Genomic DNA, 15,784 nt, shown 5'->3' with positions numbered 1-15,784 from the left:
CCGGGTCTCCCGCCCCGCCCGGAGAGGTGCCGGATTGAGCATGCGCGCCGCGCCTCCGGGCCGCGTGAGACCCTGCGCGAGCTCGCGCCCACCCCTCCCGCCGGCTCCCGCGTGCGACGCCCTGTGCGTGTCGCCTTGGAGCCCGGGCTGTCTCCCGGGCGGGGGCACAGCGCCCTCACTTTCCGTGTCATCCACTCCTCTGGCACCGTCAGCAGAACCTATTTCTTTTGTTTGTGGGCCTGGGTACCCCTCGCGGGGTCATCGTTGCCAGGCTCCTCCCTTTTCACTGCTTGCTCTGGACGCCTCTGGCTCGTCCTCGCTGACCCTCGAAGGAAGGAACTTGCGGCCAAGGGCGATGCTAGGAGAGGACCTGGCCACATCTGGGGAAGTTCGACCTTCCTTCCCCGCTTGCCCAGCCTCGGTGATCCCTGCGATGTTCTTGGCACCATCCCCGCGGGTGTGAGCCGAGAGTAGCACCTGGGAATTCCCGTGCCACCTCCTCCCAGCTGGAAGCTCTGCAAACACCTCCACCCTCAGCATTACGCTCAGGTCCTGGAGTCAAGGAGGAGGGTTAGGAGGATCCAGACTTAGCATCTGGGAACGTACTAGGGGAATCCAGTCCACTCAGACTTACGCTCTGCTCGGCTATCACACCTATGCAACCTACACTGAAAAATGAGCACATTGACTCAAAGCATGGTGATCATCTGCGTTTTATTTGCACCTCATTTGCGAGCTGTTAATTTCCAACTCAGTTCCTTCCACTCCAAGTTCCTTCTGTCCCATCTCCCTCAAATTTCCCTGATGCCCAGAAAAAAATACTAGTTGGTCTTTACCACGGTAGACTAAGCCCTCTCAGCAGGCCTGCCCTGTTCTCTCAAGGGACGTCTTTGTCCAAGGCTACAGCAACAGCGGGAATCCTCCCAAGACCACACCTTGATAGCAGAGAATGCTGGAGCTTTTCACAGGGCAAAATTGATTTGTATGTATGTGTGTGTGTGTGTGTGTGTGTGGCAGGGGGGTGTTATGGTGTAAGGGTAGCAGTATGCTAGGCAGAGGTGGGAAAGACCAGTTGATTGATTTGGGAACAGGACTCTGGAGTTGGAGCCCAATCTCTGCCCTGGTGGATGCTCTCCACATCCTTAGAGGTGGGATAGGGTCCCTCCAGCTACCACCACTGTCTCCCCAGTGATGTAGCTGGCGTCTTCAGAGCATAGGAAAGACACGATGCCGGCACAATCCTCTGGCTTGCCTATCCTGGGAAGCAGGGAAAAAGGAAGGGAGTAAAAGTCAAACAGGGAATGGAATTTGCTAAAGTATCAGGCGATTTTTCAGGATCAGTGAATTGTCCATAAAATAGGGCTACCATTATTATAAGCTGTTATAATTCAATAGAAGCATTAATACTGTACTCTGCAAAACCCACCACACATTATATTCATATAATATAGGGATACTTTGTTTTTTAGAGAACTCAGGACACCAAAATCCAAAGTTATATAGACAACCTGGCTATTTCATTCTTCAAAGAATTTGTTTCACATGTGTGCATACTATTTGAATATCAGAGAGTCTGTGAGACAGTAAGTGATTTGTTTAAAATGATTCCATTTGTACAGCTTCAATTCACAGACAACTTTTTCAGGAATCTATTTTTGTCTCAAAGTCATTTTGTGAGATTGTGCTAATTCTCAATGTTTGTATCAGTGATTGCATAGTTAGGGAACACTTTAATCTAACTGCCATAGAATGCTCTAGAGGTGGGTGGAGTGGATACTTCAAACCTAGAAGGACTGGATTAGTGGTTCTCCATCCTAGCTACACACTGTTATCTGAGAGGCTCAACTTCTCCCTCCCTCCCCTTCCCCCACTAAAGATGCCTAGGTCCTGCCTTGGACCAATTAACAAAGAATCTCTGGGAGTGAGGCTTGAGCATCTGTGGTTTCACAACTACTCAGCTGATTCTAATGTGCATCTAAGACTGAAAAGCACGGGGCCAGATCATTCACTGTGGCTCAAGGATGACAATGGCCTGACCGATTAATGGACTAGGCCTGCAGCTCATGCCTGACATGAGAATGGCTTTGGGAGCACTTGAGAGCATCTCCCTCCTCAAGTAGGCGTTGCTGGTACGTGTCCTTGAGGGGACAAGGTGGAGAAGCTAAAGACAAGAGAGCTCCGGGAAGCCAGAGACTGGAAAGAGGCAGAGAACGTAGAGGACAGGGAGCCAGATGAAGGTGCCTGACCTTTTGGGGGAAGAGGCTAGTTTTCTTAGGCAAGGGAAGTTTGGAGACTTTTATTTGAATTGTAGGATCCTTTTATTTGAATTGTAGGATCATCAACCTGAACTTTGGAAACATGACTCTTTTTATTCAAGGGAAACTAAAACAGCATGCTTTGATTTTGGTTTTGGTCCCTGATCCTTAGGGACACCCAGAGGTGGAGGCAAACACCCAAGTGGAGAGAGGAGTCAGGGCCTCCCCCAGGGCTCTGCTCTGCTAAACCTAGATGCCTCTGTGTTTGGTTTTTGCAAGGAGGCAGACTTCCTGCACACACCACTGTAGTGACGCTCTGTTCACAAACTTGTGAAGTCTGTGTGTTTGAAGCAAGGATAGGATGGCTGTGTTGTCTGCGGGACCGAGAGATGGCAAGCTATGGGCTTCGAGGGACCAGACCTTTCCATCTTTATCCCTTCTCACCCTCCCCTGTGACAGCCTTACCTTTTGATCTGCATGGCTGCTTTTATGCTCTCCTGTCTTGCCTGATCCTCCCACAACTGCAGGAAAAAGGAAAATCTCTTCCTGTGAGGGACAGTGAAAGGACAAACTGCCTGCCCTCACATCTATTGAGAGGAAGGATGGAGAGGTGCCCCCTTCATTTCCTAGTCCTTCCCAGCTCCCAGTCACCACCCACTGCCCTCTTCTGCTCCATTCTCTTCAGGTCCTAAGGAGGCATTTTGGTGGGTTGCTCCAGGTCTCATCCACTTAAGGAAATAAGAAATGGCCTGAATGGCATCTGAATTCCTCAGTCTCACTGTGCACCTTAGGCAAGGATAGTGTGGGGATCTGGTCTGGACACATGGCTGGTATGGAGGGGGAGGGTGGAAGTGGTTGGGAGCTCAGGATCCAGGAGCTGGGCTCCTCCACTGAGAAGATGCCCTTTAGAGTCCCAGTGGGATGCAGGACTCCCCTTCCTCACCAGACGGCTGAAGCTAGTCTTGATGAGTCCAGGTGCCAGGCAGTTCACCCGAACATTCCACTCTGCCAGTTCGATGGCCAGGTTCTTAGTGAGGCCCAGCAAGGCTGTTTTAGAAACGTTGTAAGGACCCAGGCTCTGGGGAAAGGAGAGAATTGGGTTAGTCTCTTCAACTCCAGCGCGTTCTTGGTGGAGAATATCTTAACATAAGATAGAAAGGGCAACTAGTAACAGAGCATCTCTTGCTAAAGAGGGTCCCAGTTAGAAACCTGTCTGATGGCAAAACCGCTCCTAGGCTAGCATTTGTGGAGACAAGGCCTCTATTTCGTTGGAAGGTGGTGTGCAAAAGGGGACACACATTTCCTAGGGTGACTGGAGGAATGGAAGTGCAGGGTGGAGGAAAGGATAAAAGCAGCAGAGAAGGGGGTCCTTACAGGAAACGGCCTGTAGGCTCCTATGGAGGACACGATCACTATTGAGCCGCCTCTGAAAAAAAGAGCAGAACGGCCCTGCTGCCACAGACCCCTGCCTCGGCCTGCGAGGGGCCCAGCACGCCCCGGCCCCCTCCTTCCCTGTACCCTCGTTTCGCCATCTCTGGCACCACTGCCTTTGTCAGCAGGGCTGTGGCCTTCACGTTAATGTCCAGAATCTGCAACAGAAAGAAGAGGGGGAACAGCATGAGGGTCTTCAGAAGGCTGCAGAAGGCAGGGTGATGGAGAGTTAGAGTGGGGTCCCCAGGATCTGTTTGTTAGGGTTGGCAGAGGTCCTAGAGATGATTTACCCAGAGCTTACAAGTGAAGACCCCATGGCCCAGAGAGAGGGAGCTTTGAGAATGACAGCCAGAGAATGACACATTTTCGGGTTTGGGTGAGAAAGAATGGAGCCTGCTTCATCTCGTTTCCTAAGTCTGAGCTGACCCAGCATGGATCTGAACTCTCAAGGCTCTCTTGGACTTGAGCTGGACTGTCTTCCAACTAGCGAGAGCCTGGGATTTAGGCTGGCTTCCTGGACCTGCCCCAGAGTGAGCCGTGATTCTCAGGGAAAATGTGGCCTGACCTCAGGCACTTGGGTTTGTTCCAGCACTTTTCTGGGAGGGAGATGCTCTTGGCCCTCTAGGATCGACTGGCTGGCTGGATACTTATTAGCACATGCGATCATGCGGAGGCACTATTGGGGGAGCTGGGACATAGTCTAAAATCAAAACTGTACACCTGTAATTTAAAACAAATGCATGAGCCTTGTTTTCATTGTTCCAGGCATTGCTGGGATAGTCCCCTCCCACTCCCCCCATGTACTGTTTATTTTGAAAAATTTCACTCTTACAGATAAGTTGAAATAGAGGGACAATGAATATCTGGATATCCTTTAACTACATTCACCAGTTGTTGACATTTTGTGCCATTTGCCCTAACTATGTGCTTATGCAGCTTTTTCCTTACCCTTGGAAGGTACGTTGCAGACGTTATAATACTGTAGCCCTAAATGCTATAGCATTATTTCCAAATAATAAGGATGGTCTTACACACCACCATTCATTATCACACCCAAGAAATTTAACATTGATAATCATGATTTTACTTAATACACTGCCCATAAAAAATCTTCCCCAATTGTCCCCCAAATGTCCTTATTTTAAAAGTCCAGAGTTCAATCAAGGATCAACCACTGCATTTAGATTTGATGTATTATGATATTAAAAAAAAAGCCAACTAGAAAGAAAAATTACTCGGTTTATAACTGATTTTCATGTGGTCCCTATTCAGACTGCTCATGAAAGATGTTTCTCTGCTTTAAAGAATATCAATCAAGAACTGACTCACTGAAGACCATTTTGGCACTTTGGTCTCTATGTCTGTGGAACACTGATAAACAAACTAGAATATTTTAGTATCCTTAAACTTCAGTGTTGAGAAATTATTGATGACATCAGGGTAAAAGGCAAAACCATGGGAGATCATAAAAAATTTAGCATTTCCAAATCATGTGGGAGTATTAACCTTAGTAAACAAAGACAAATCTTTCAATTAAGGCTTTATAATTAAAGAATGTAGGTGTGTGATATACCTTATAAATATAATGTAATTATACACCCTCACATGAAAACCAATATCCTGTTCCTTGAATTTAGACATCTGGATCTCAGATGTTCTTGACACTGGAGTTAAAAAAGAAAGAGTGCAAGTCTTTTTCAAAGACTGTATGTCATAAAGCGGCAACTTAGTTCATTTCACTAGAATTGATATTTCACTTAACTAGTAGCTATTAAAGTTTTCCAACTAATGAAAAATCATTCATTTTTGGCAGCTGAGAGGGGGAAGGGTGGTGTGTAAGTCTGAGTGTATTAGTTATTGGCATATTAGCTGCCATGCCTGCTGGAAATAAACCAGGAAGAAGAGCTTGGATAAGCCCACGGTGGTAGAGGGGAGAGAGCTGGGGGAGGGAAGCAGAAGACAGTTAGCAAGGAGTCAATGAAGACAAGATCACAGAGAAGCAGAAATGAAAGAGAAAGACAGGGACAAAGGCAGCCCTCCACCTCCATTCGCCCTTTACCAGGTGCGCTGCAGGTGTGTGGCGAATTGCGAGGACTCCTCACATTCACACTGCACTCGACAAGTGCATTCTAAAAGCAGACTGAGTGTGTGCCATCCTCTGAGGCTCACCCCTGCTGCTCTCATCCCTCCTTACCTTGTCCCACACCTCCTCGGTGACGTCCATCAAGCTTCCAAAGAAAGGGTTGACGGCAGCATTGGAGACCAGGATGTCCACGCCTCCATGAAGCTTCACAGCCTAGAGAGGAGGAAGGTCTGAATGAGGGCTACAGTACAGTAAGTTCAGTTCAGTCGCTCGGTCGTGTCTGACTCTTCACGACCCCATGAACCTCAGCACGCCAGGCCTCCCTGTCCATCACCAACTCCCGGAGTTCACCCAAACTCATGTCCTTTGAGTCGGTGATGCCATCCAACCATCTCATCCTCTGTCGTTCCCTTCTCCTCCTGCCCTCAATCCTTCCCAACTCCAGGTTCCTATGCAATATTGCTCTTTACAGCATCGGACCTTGCTTTTATCACCAGTCACATCCACAACTGGGTGTTGTTTTTGCTTTGGCTCCATCCCTTCATTCTTTCTGCAGTTATTTCTCCACTGATCTCCAGTAGCATATTGGGCACCTACTGACCTGGGGAGTTCCTCTTTCAGGGTCCTATCTTTTTGCCTTTTCATACAGGACAGTAAGGAAGGTAAATTTATCAATATTGGTAAGGGTTCCTTCTTAGGGACAGTTGTCAAAATGAACTCTTTTCCTTAAAACATTTTCTCTTCAAAAGCACCCCAAGCTCTGCTATTGTTCACTCACTAAACAGTGTCCAGCTCTTACAGTCCTGACGCCTGTAACCTGCCAGGCTCCTCCGTCCGGGGGATTTCCCACGTAAGAATACTGGAATGGGTTGCCATTTCCTTCTCCAGGGGATCGAACCTGCATCTCTTGCACTGACAGACAGATTCTCTACCACTGAGTCACCAGGGAAGCCCCAAGCTCTACTGCTAAAACATTTAAGGTTGTCTCATTTCTTTTGCAATCTCTTCTTCCTGCTCCCACTTCTTCTAAGGCTGTCACTGATCCTTTCTCTTTTGACTTTCCCTTTCGGAACTCCTTTATTCTCATGGCCTCAGCTTTCACCTCAAAATCCATTTCTAGACCCTTCCTCTTTTATCCTAGCCCCATTTCTCCAAGTGCTTACTGTCCAGTTTCCCCTGAATGAGTTACTATTACTCAAACTCAGCCTGTCCACATGTACCTGAATGGAAAAATGAGTTTAAATAGACCCACAGAAAGTTGCCACTGGGAGGGGCCTTTGAGATCGTCTCGCCCAATGTCCTCATGGTGAAGGTGATAAAACTGAGGTTCAGGGAAGTTCATTTCTCAAGGTCATATGGCTCAGTAATGACATATCAGGACCAGCTAAGAAGAGGAATTCTGCTCATGGAGTCTTTGGAGAGGTGATATGCTCAGGGCACAAGGCTAATTAGTGGTGGCAGAATTGAGTCTCTAACCCAGAGCTAATTCATAAGAGTCCTCCAAAAGTGAGTTGGGGGTCACTATGAAACTGGCTACCCAGGAGGGCCACGATGGAGAAGACACCAGTCTGGGCTTAAAGCAGTTCCACGCTCAGTTATGATGCCTTTTCCTCCCCTCCCCCACCTCCTGCTTTTATTTTTTTGGCCTGGAGGCATGGAAGATTCAAGGCAGAAACTGAGATTTAAACTGGGAAAATCAAGAGAGCCAACAGTTAACCTCCTTAATAAACTGTAAGTAGGTGGTGAAGGCATGTGCTGGAGTAACGAATAGCCAGTCTTTCTGCCAGCATTCTGCCACTGGGCAAACAGACTTCACATTTGCCCAGACTTGGCAATTTTGATGCCTTGGGCAAACGGCGCTAAATGGGCCCTCAATCAACTTTGTGCTTCCCTATTTGGCACACAGAGGGGTGTTATTAACAATGTGTACCATCTGCTAACTCCCGTTTTTAACTAATTATTCTTGCTAACTAGGTGCTAAGCTCAGTTGCTTCCACACTGCTGAGGGGGATGCCTGGGCTGTCAACACGTAAATTTAACACATTTTAAGATCACATAATCTTTGCAAAACCTCTATCAGTACTCTCCTGCACCGTCTAAATTTTGGTGTCCAGGTCACCTGCCTCGGCTCTGTGTAAGTCTCAAGGAAAACGTAGGATGTGTCAGAAAGTGATGCGTGCTGGGCCGAGTGCAGATGTGTTAGGGGTGGGGAGCCAGCGGACTGCCGCAGAATTGCCTGGAGCGCTCTTCCGGTTGGTCTGTGCATCCCGTCCTCTTCTCCTTCTCCTTCTAGGCCTATCATCGTGGAGAGGAGAGCAGGCTGGCTTTTGACTGAACAGAGACAGAGAACCGTGGAAGATTAATGGCAAATTTGCTATGACCACCCAGGTGTCTTCTAAGGCTTGCTCTAAATTGTGTGATTGCTACCCTAAAGTGGTTAAGAGTTGCTTGCTCTGTGTTCTGACGGTTTTTTTTTTTTTTTTAAGTAGAATCAAGTGGAGAAGTGGCTGATCTGGTTTCAGCTCATGTTGCCTTTGAGAAGCTTTAAGGTGCAGCTTAGGAGGCCACTGGGGAATAACCATGCTCAGGGCAGCAGCTTCCCTCATCACAGGCTAGTGGCTGGCTATAGGCAGGACACATCTCAAACTGCCAACAAGTATCCTATCATTCTCCACTCGACACTGGTCTTTTCAACTACTTGAGAGTCAATTTTGATTCATCCCGCCTGGTCCCATTTCTTGACACCAGCCAGGGGGAAAAATTTTGGTTGGTTCCCACTAAATATCACTTAGGCACATCTGTTCTGGTCTTCCTGCCACTGCTCTAGACCCAAGTGATAGCATCAGCTTCCTCATCAATGTCCTTACCCAGAGTCTTCATTTCTCCAACCAGTGCCAGATTATTGTTCTTTAGTAATTATTTCCACCTCACTCAAAATCTCGCGTGGATTCTTATCTCCTCCAAGAATGTCTAAACTCCTTTGGGAGGCCATAGAGGTCCATGTCCCCCATCCCTCCCAGCCAACCCATTTCCTACCAGGGCTCCTGAGCCTATGCTCTCACACTGTGGGTTCACAGAGCACCCTACCCTCCCTTCCTTGACTATCTGCTCATTTTGCAGGATCATTTGGGATCCTGGCCCTATGCCATCTGCCTAGTCCCACCCACTCCTCAAAGTCTAGCTCAAACCTCACTTCTGGGTCAGAGCTGCAGGATGGGCAAAGGGGACCTAGTGAGGGTCCGGAAGTCACCTTACCAGCAGGATTTTGACAATAAGTGGCCACGTACATTTCACATGACCACTAGTTGGCCCAGGATCCCAGGTGGCTCCCACCCTGAGGATCAAGGTCTCAGGCTCTGTCCAGCAGAGATGGCAGAGGTGGCCAGGCATGGTGGCCACTGACTGTCTCCAATGCACATTTGAGCATCTGCCAAACAACTCCTGACAAATGGAATAACCTATGGTATCTACTATGCCACTGTCTACAATCGTTTCATGCCCTCCTTGTCTAAGATTACCCAAATTATTTCCACGGCTTTTCATTCTGTCAGCACAGTATCTTTTGCTTCCCATCCTTGGGTAGATTCTTCCTGCCACTCCAAGAAATAAAGAGTGTGCCCTGAGCCTAGGAAAGAGTGGCCTCCTTTGTAAGATGTTTACCTGTGAGACTGGTGCCAACCAACTCTCGACACTCGTTTAGCCACGTTCTTTGAGACTAAAGTCCAAGAGGGCACCTAAGGCCTGACCTGGTAGGGAAATGCTTGGTAGTTTGTAGGTAGCTTGGCTTCCCTGGTGGCTGAGACAGTAAAGAATCTGCCTGCAATGCAGGAGACCCGGGTTAGATATCTGGGTCGGGAAAATCCCCTGGAGAAGGGAATGGCTAGGCACTCCAGTATTCTTGCCTGGAGAATTCCATGGATGGAGGAGTCTGGTGGGCTACAGTCCATGGGATCACAAAAGTTGGACATGACTCAGAGACTAACACAAACACACAGGTAGCTGGTAAGTCTGGGTTGGCTCATACATCTTCCCTTACTAGTTGTGGGACTTTGGGGGTGTTGCTCCAGCTTTCTGAACCATTCTTTAAACAGGGAGCATAGTCCCGCCCTTGCTTGGGTTGTTGTTTGCAGATAACCTGTGAAAGGCTCGAGACAAAGTGAATGGCACACAGTAGGTGGTTGAAACATAATGGGCTGCCTCCTATAGGTTCCTGGGCACTCAACTTTATAAACTGAAAACCCGGGGATTGATTGTTTCTTAGCCTATAGTGGGAACGCCTATTTACCCTTCTCATCTGCCCAATTAGCCTGGAAGCTACTGGAGAACCAGGACCAGCTGGAGTTTTCTGGGTGCCCCAAGGCACAATGCAGGGTAGAACAGTAGAATGTTTTTTGGTTCTCTGACTGAAATGGGATGATTCTCGGAGACAGAACCGAAAGGCACACATAAAAATGTGCTGGTGGACTGGTGTGGGTATGCGGAATGCACTATTTTATTTTAGTGAACAGTGCTGGTTTGGATTACACCCATGTTGTCTAGGAAGGCCAGCGCAGGCTGCCTCCTTTCTGCTGTCTCATGGCTCTGGACCTGTATGTCTGCTGCTTACCGTGGCCACCAGCCGCTCCCGGTCCTCAGCCTTCCCCACGTGGCACACGGTGCCCGAGACGCTCAGCCCCTCCCCTTGCAGCGCTGCCACTGCCTGGTCCACATTCTGCTGCTTCCGGCTGCTGACCACCACGTGGGCCCCATCCTGCGCCAGACGCCGGGCGATGGCAAAACCGATCCTGTGGGCAGAGAGAGAGAAGGACTTTTAAGCCTGGTACAGGAAGAAGGGGAGAGCATGGGCTCTTAAGTCAGGCTGCCTGGGCTTTGAATTCCAGCTTTTTCTGTAGGACCTCCACCTGTTAGGATTAATGGTACAGCCGTTACCATACAGATGGACATGCTTAGCATCTTTTTGGCACTGGTTTACTATTTTTATTATGGTTTTGGCCCTCAGTCTAGGTTCCCAGGAAGTGATAACACCTTCCACAGGTGTTATCATAGGCTCCATACCCTATAGGGACTGAGGGGAGAGAGAAAGGACTTAGGGGTATAGCAAGCAGCAGTGATTTCCATGATTGGAGTCTCTCTCAGAAAAGCCTTTACCCCTAAATAGTTTCCTTAGGACAGTAGTCTACATCATCTCAATATTCTATTGTTAGTTATGTTTTGGGGTACATATGAAACGGGGTCTCTGGTTCAGTCAGTTCAGTTCAGTCGCTCAGTTGTGTCTGACTCTTTGCGACCCCGTGGGCTGCAGCACCCAGGCCTCCCTGTCCATCACCAACTCCCGGAGTTTACTCAAACTCATGTCCACTGAGTCGGTGATGCCATCCAACCACCTCATCCTCTGTCATCCCCTTCTCCTGCCTTCAATCTTTCCCAGCATCAGAACTGAACTGACTGAGTTATATTTTGGGGTATATATGAAACTGGGGGTCTCTGGTTATGAACATAAATTTTTTACAGTCATAGGAGAAAGGGTTACACATTAAAAAAAGATTATCTATCTGGCCATATGGGTCTTGGTTGGTCCATGTGGGATCTAGTTCCCTGACCAGGGATTGAACCTGGGGCTCTTGCATTGAGAGCATGGAGTCTTAGCCACTGGACCTCCAGGGAAACCCCCAGGGTCACACATTTTGCACCTGTTAGCCATTAGGTTTCCCCATTTTTATGTATTCTAACTTTGTGAAGAGCTGGCATCTAGCAGGGGTCTGTGGGAATGAGAAACAGGGTAGGTAACAGTGGCTGGTAAGAAACAGGCTGGGCAAGAGAGGCCACAGTATACTGAACTAAACAAGAACCTGGACACATGACTTGTGTCCCCTCTAGGTAAGGGGCAAAGTTCTGTGAGGCTCCTGGGGGTGCCACAGTGGGGGTGTCTGGAACATTTCCACAGTCGGTGTAGGCAGTGCATAGGGTGTTTGGAATCTGGACTGTCTTGGACTTCCGGCCTCTGGTCTTCCCAGACTCTAGGTGGAGCCAGTTGATTGGGGCGGCCCAGAACCCCAGGAGACAGGATAGATGGGGGGGGGGGGGTGAGGGGCAGCGCCAAGGTGGCAGACTCGAGCCAGAGACGGCAGTGATAAGAGAGCTGTTAACTGCAAAGGTGGGGGGAGCGGAATCCGAAGGGGGCTGCAGGCCAACCACGTGCTGTCTTTCTTCCAGGGCCAACTCTGGCCGCACGGGAGACTGAAGAGAGGGCGCGGGAGGCCAAGGACAAGGGGTAGTACCTGTTTGCAGACAACGGGGGACTCCGAGACTCGGGCTCGGGCACTCACCCGTCAGTGGAGGCCGTTACTAGGGCCACCTTATTCTCCAGCGGGTTCCGGCGCGCCATCCCGCAGCTGGCCATCCGGACCGACTTCCACGACCGCGCACAGGCACCCAAAGGCAGTCGCACCTTCAGCATGGGGCCGGCCGGTTCAGGGTTCTGCACCGCCCAGGGGAAGTGACGGTGGGGCAGGGCGAGGGGCAAGGCGAAGGGTGAATCGCCTCCTGGCTCGGCGGCCCGCTCCCCTCCCAGCTTCTGGCGCCCGGATCCCGTCTCCCCGCCCCAAGCCCTAGATCCCGACAGCTCGTCCCGCTCCGCGCGGCCCCCAGGCCAGGGGAGCCGGCCGTGGCCGAGAGCGCCCTCTGCCGTTTGTGGCCGCCGCGCCCCTAGGTCCCCTGTTCCCCGGGCCGGCCCGGCTTGGGACGGTGCTGTCTGTTCCGGTTCCCTGTGGGGCCCTCCCCACCCCGGGGTGCTCGTAGACTTCCTTGTCCTCCCGCTCCTCCTCCCACCTCTGCTTGCCCACGTCAGTTCTTGGGGCAGAGGGGACTTTAACTGTTTGCTTTTGCTTCCTAGAACTTCAAGGTGGGTTTTGTTTTCCAATAAAGTCTGGGTCCACGTTTGTAACAGCCCAAAGGAGGCCAGATGTTTTGAGACTGCTCATGGGGGTGAGGCTCCTCCTGAGGGTCTCCGGGGAGCCTGGAGGAGCCTACGAGAGATACCTGATGGAGAGGAGCAGGGCTAGGCCTGCACTACCCTTCACTCTGGCTCAAGTTCTCCTCCATCCCCACAGGCCTGGAGGGCAGACTCTGATCACCAGGGGTAACCAGTGTGCAGAATTAAAGGTCCTGACTTGACAGGATCTCTTATATCCTCCACTCTAGAGGACTTCTCTAGGCCTAAGTGGTAGCAAGGAGGCTAGAGTGTCCCCTAACCAGTGGTGGAAATTCAGAGCACTCAGGAGCACTCAAGGTCTCCATAATCACTGTGCCCCCAGGTCTTAGCCTCCATCCTAGTTCAATAAATATTTGTTGAATGTAAAAGCATTTTATAAGCTTTGAACTACTAAAGTCATAGTAATTATTGCCACCATAAAGTAATTATTATTGCTGCCACAAGCCAGGCTCTCCATCTGTAAGCTGAGGGTGCTGGGGTAGATGACAGATAAGGTCCTCTCCAGCTATAAATTCTGTGTCCAAGACTTCAGCCCCTACTTCTGCCAAGTGGGCTGAAATGATCTCTCTTCTGGGTTTCTGGGAGAATTAATAAATCTGGATGGCTTATGATACACTGAAGAAAGGCCCGACAGACCCAGTGTCAGCATCTGAGTTGGTTTAACCCTGTGGCCTCCGAATGCCAGACTGAGAAGCTGTGTAGATCCAAGGCAAAATTTGCACTAGTTCAAGGCAAAAAATAAAAAGAAAATACAGTGTTTCATAAAGCTAAGCTTATTTGATTTAAGAGATAGTCCTTTATTCTGGGATATGCTTTTGCTCTTTTTTTTTTTTTTTTTTGGTGTTAGTCTTTCTGTTAAGAGAAGATGATGAAAGCAGATGGGTAGGTTAAGAAAAGGGTTGTTAGTTGGTGAAATCACCAGCCTGGCAACCTAATGTCAATCCCTACAATTAGAGGAGAGAGAATCCCGGTCTGTGAAATTCAGTTCCGGGGACTGCTGTTTAACAGAATTCATACTTGCTAAAGGTTCAAGTAGTATATGTGTAGATCAGCTGAGCAGCCAAAAAAATTTCAGCATCTAAAAGTGTATGAGTAGTGAATGATATAACAAGCATGCACTGGATTTATAGTTTATTCCTCAATCGAGATGTTATACAGCTGTGCTATTCAGCACATCCTGATGAGATAAGAGAGCTTGAGTCTAATTTTCCCCATGTGCGGGGAAAACTGACTCTGACTGGTGCCCCTCAGTCTGAACCTCATGAATTATTGACAACAGAGGCTGGATAGCATGACACTCCTCTTCCTCCTGACCTGTTCAGAGCTAATGCACTGTGGGAACCCTTCCCAGGGCTTGCTACCTGCCTGTGGGACTGGGGGAGGGGATTTAGGACTGAAGCAGAGCCTCTCAGGGCTTTGGCTCAAAGGGACAGGCCTGTAAGGCATATTTGATCTCTCTTCACTTCCTGTCCAGAAGTGAGCCGCCAAATCCAGGGGTTGAGGTTAGCAGGGGATTGTGGGGGGTGTGTGGAGGCTGAGGTAGGTCACACCCCAAAGAACAAAAGGTTTGAAGGCCTTTTTTGGTGGTCCAGTGGTTAAGAATCTGCCTTAAGATGCCACAAGCCTCAGGGCAACTAAGCTCTTGTGCCACAACCACCGAGCCTACATGCTCTAGAGCCCACGCTCCGCCACAAGAGAAGCTCTCTCAAAGAGCAAAGGGTTTGGGGAAAGGAGAATTCTGGCCTGGGAGCTCGTGAACAGCACATAGCCTCCTTGTCTGGGCGGGGGGTATATTTGGCCTCCAGAGAATGCCGCAGATATTGGGGGGGTGGAATCTGTGAACAGAAAAATGTAGAAGGAAAGCAAAAAGCGTGGAAGTCTTCAGCTTCTACTACTCATCAAGCTGGTTTGTTGGAGAAGAGGGTAGGAAATTTGGGGGGAAAATACATATATGTGTAGGAGTCTCTTTTAAGTGGGGATTTTAATAGGTAATGGGGTTGTTCTTATATGGAGGTGGGACCATCTGCAGGTCTTGAGGAGATACCTCTGTGATTGAGGACTGCACTCTCATCTTCCTCAAAGGCTGACTGTAGTCCAGAAGGAAGTTCACCTGGGGTAGAATTCAAGTCCTGCATCTTGCTACAGCTATTCCATTTTGGTCATTGACTCATCATCCCTGACACAAGTCAGGCTTGTGAGGTGTGGGAGGACTGTGTGATAACAGTGACTTTTATTGAACACTTACTAAGTCCTGGCAACTGTTGGGTGCTTTTTATAATTTTTATTGAATGTGTCTAATCCAGTGAAGTAGGCAGTTTTATTTCCATAAGTGAAATCAAAATGAGTCATGACAACCTGACCTGCTGTCAGTGTTGAATAGCTACTCTTAATTTTTTTGACGTTGTTAGAGAATGACAATTTTCTTGGAAATTAATTTTCTCTAAAGTGGAATTTTATTTTCTGCATCAATGCATTTTTGTTCTAATCATTGAAATATCTATTTTTTTAAGTTACAAAAATAACACATGTTCACAATTTTTAAAAGAGACCCAAGGTTATAGAGTGAAAAGTAAAAAAGAAATTCTTCCCTATGCTTCTTTTACCTGCTCCCCCTAACTCTTAGTCTTGTGTATCCTTCTAGAAGTTTCCTAGGCATTTACATGCATATTTTCCCTTAAACGTGTCCCATGAATGGGATGGCACTACACATAATGTCCTTCAAATTGCTGGTTTCTTTTCTTTCGTCTTTTCCCCCACTTCTGTCTTTCATTTCTTAAAATACAGTCTTGGCGATTGTTCTGAGTAGTTCACAATAGTCCCCTTTATTCTGTCTCTCCCTTTTAAAAATAGCTATAAGATATTCCATTGTGTGGATATTCCATAATTTATTTAGCCAGTCTTCCACCGATGAACATTTAAATAGCTTCCAGTGTTTTGCCATTTGAAACACTGCTACAATGAACAACCTTGGATGTATATATATATATATATATATATATATATATATATTGTATTTGGTACAAA

General features: G+C 48.4%; 1 protein-coding gene across 1 annotated transcript; it reads right to left on the bottom strand.

Moving 5' to 3' along the window:
- Positions 1–695: 695 nt before the first annotated feature.
- LOC120853453 (dehydrogenase/reductase SDR family member 4) lies at positions 696–12,529 on the bottom strand. The gene is made up of 8 exons (XM_040227291.1): positions 12,096–12,529; positions 10,376–10,553; positions 5,881–5,982; positions 3,774–3,844; positions 3,630–3,681; positions 3,199–3,333; positions 2,721–2,776; positions 696–1,257 (listed from the first exon to the last, which is right to left on the bottom strand). Exons 1-8 carry the CDS (start codon positions 12,224–12,226, stop codon positions 1,143–1,145), a joined length of 840 nt encoding a protein of 279 aa, XP_040083225.1. The 5' UTR covers positions 12,227–12,529; the 3' UTR covers positions 696–1,142.
- Between the last annotated feature and the right edge of the window lie 3,255 nt (positions 12,530–15,784).

The sequence above is a fragment of the Oryx dammah genome, unplaced genomic scaffold (assembly GCF_014754425.2).
Source record: "Oryx dammah isolate SB20612 unplaced genomic scaffold, SCBI_Odam_1.1 HiC_scaffold_26, whole genome shotgun sequence".
In the NCBI taxonomy this organism is placed as follows: domain Eukaryota; kingdom Metazoa; phylum Chordata; class Mammalia; order Artiodactyla; family Bovidae; genus Oryx; species Oryx dammah.
This window is presented reverse-complemented; position numbering and strand designations above follow the sequence as displayed.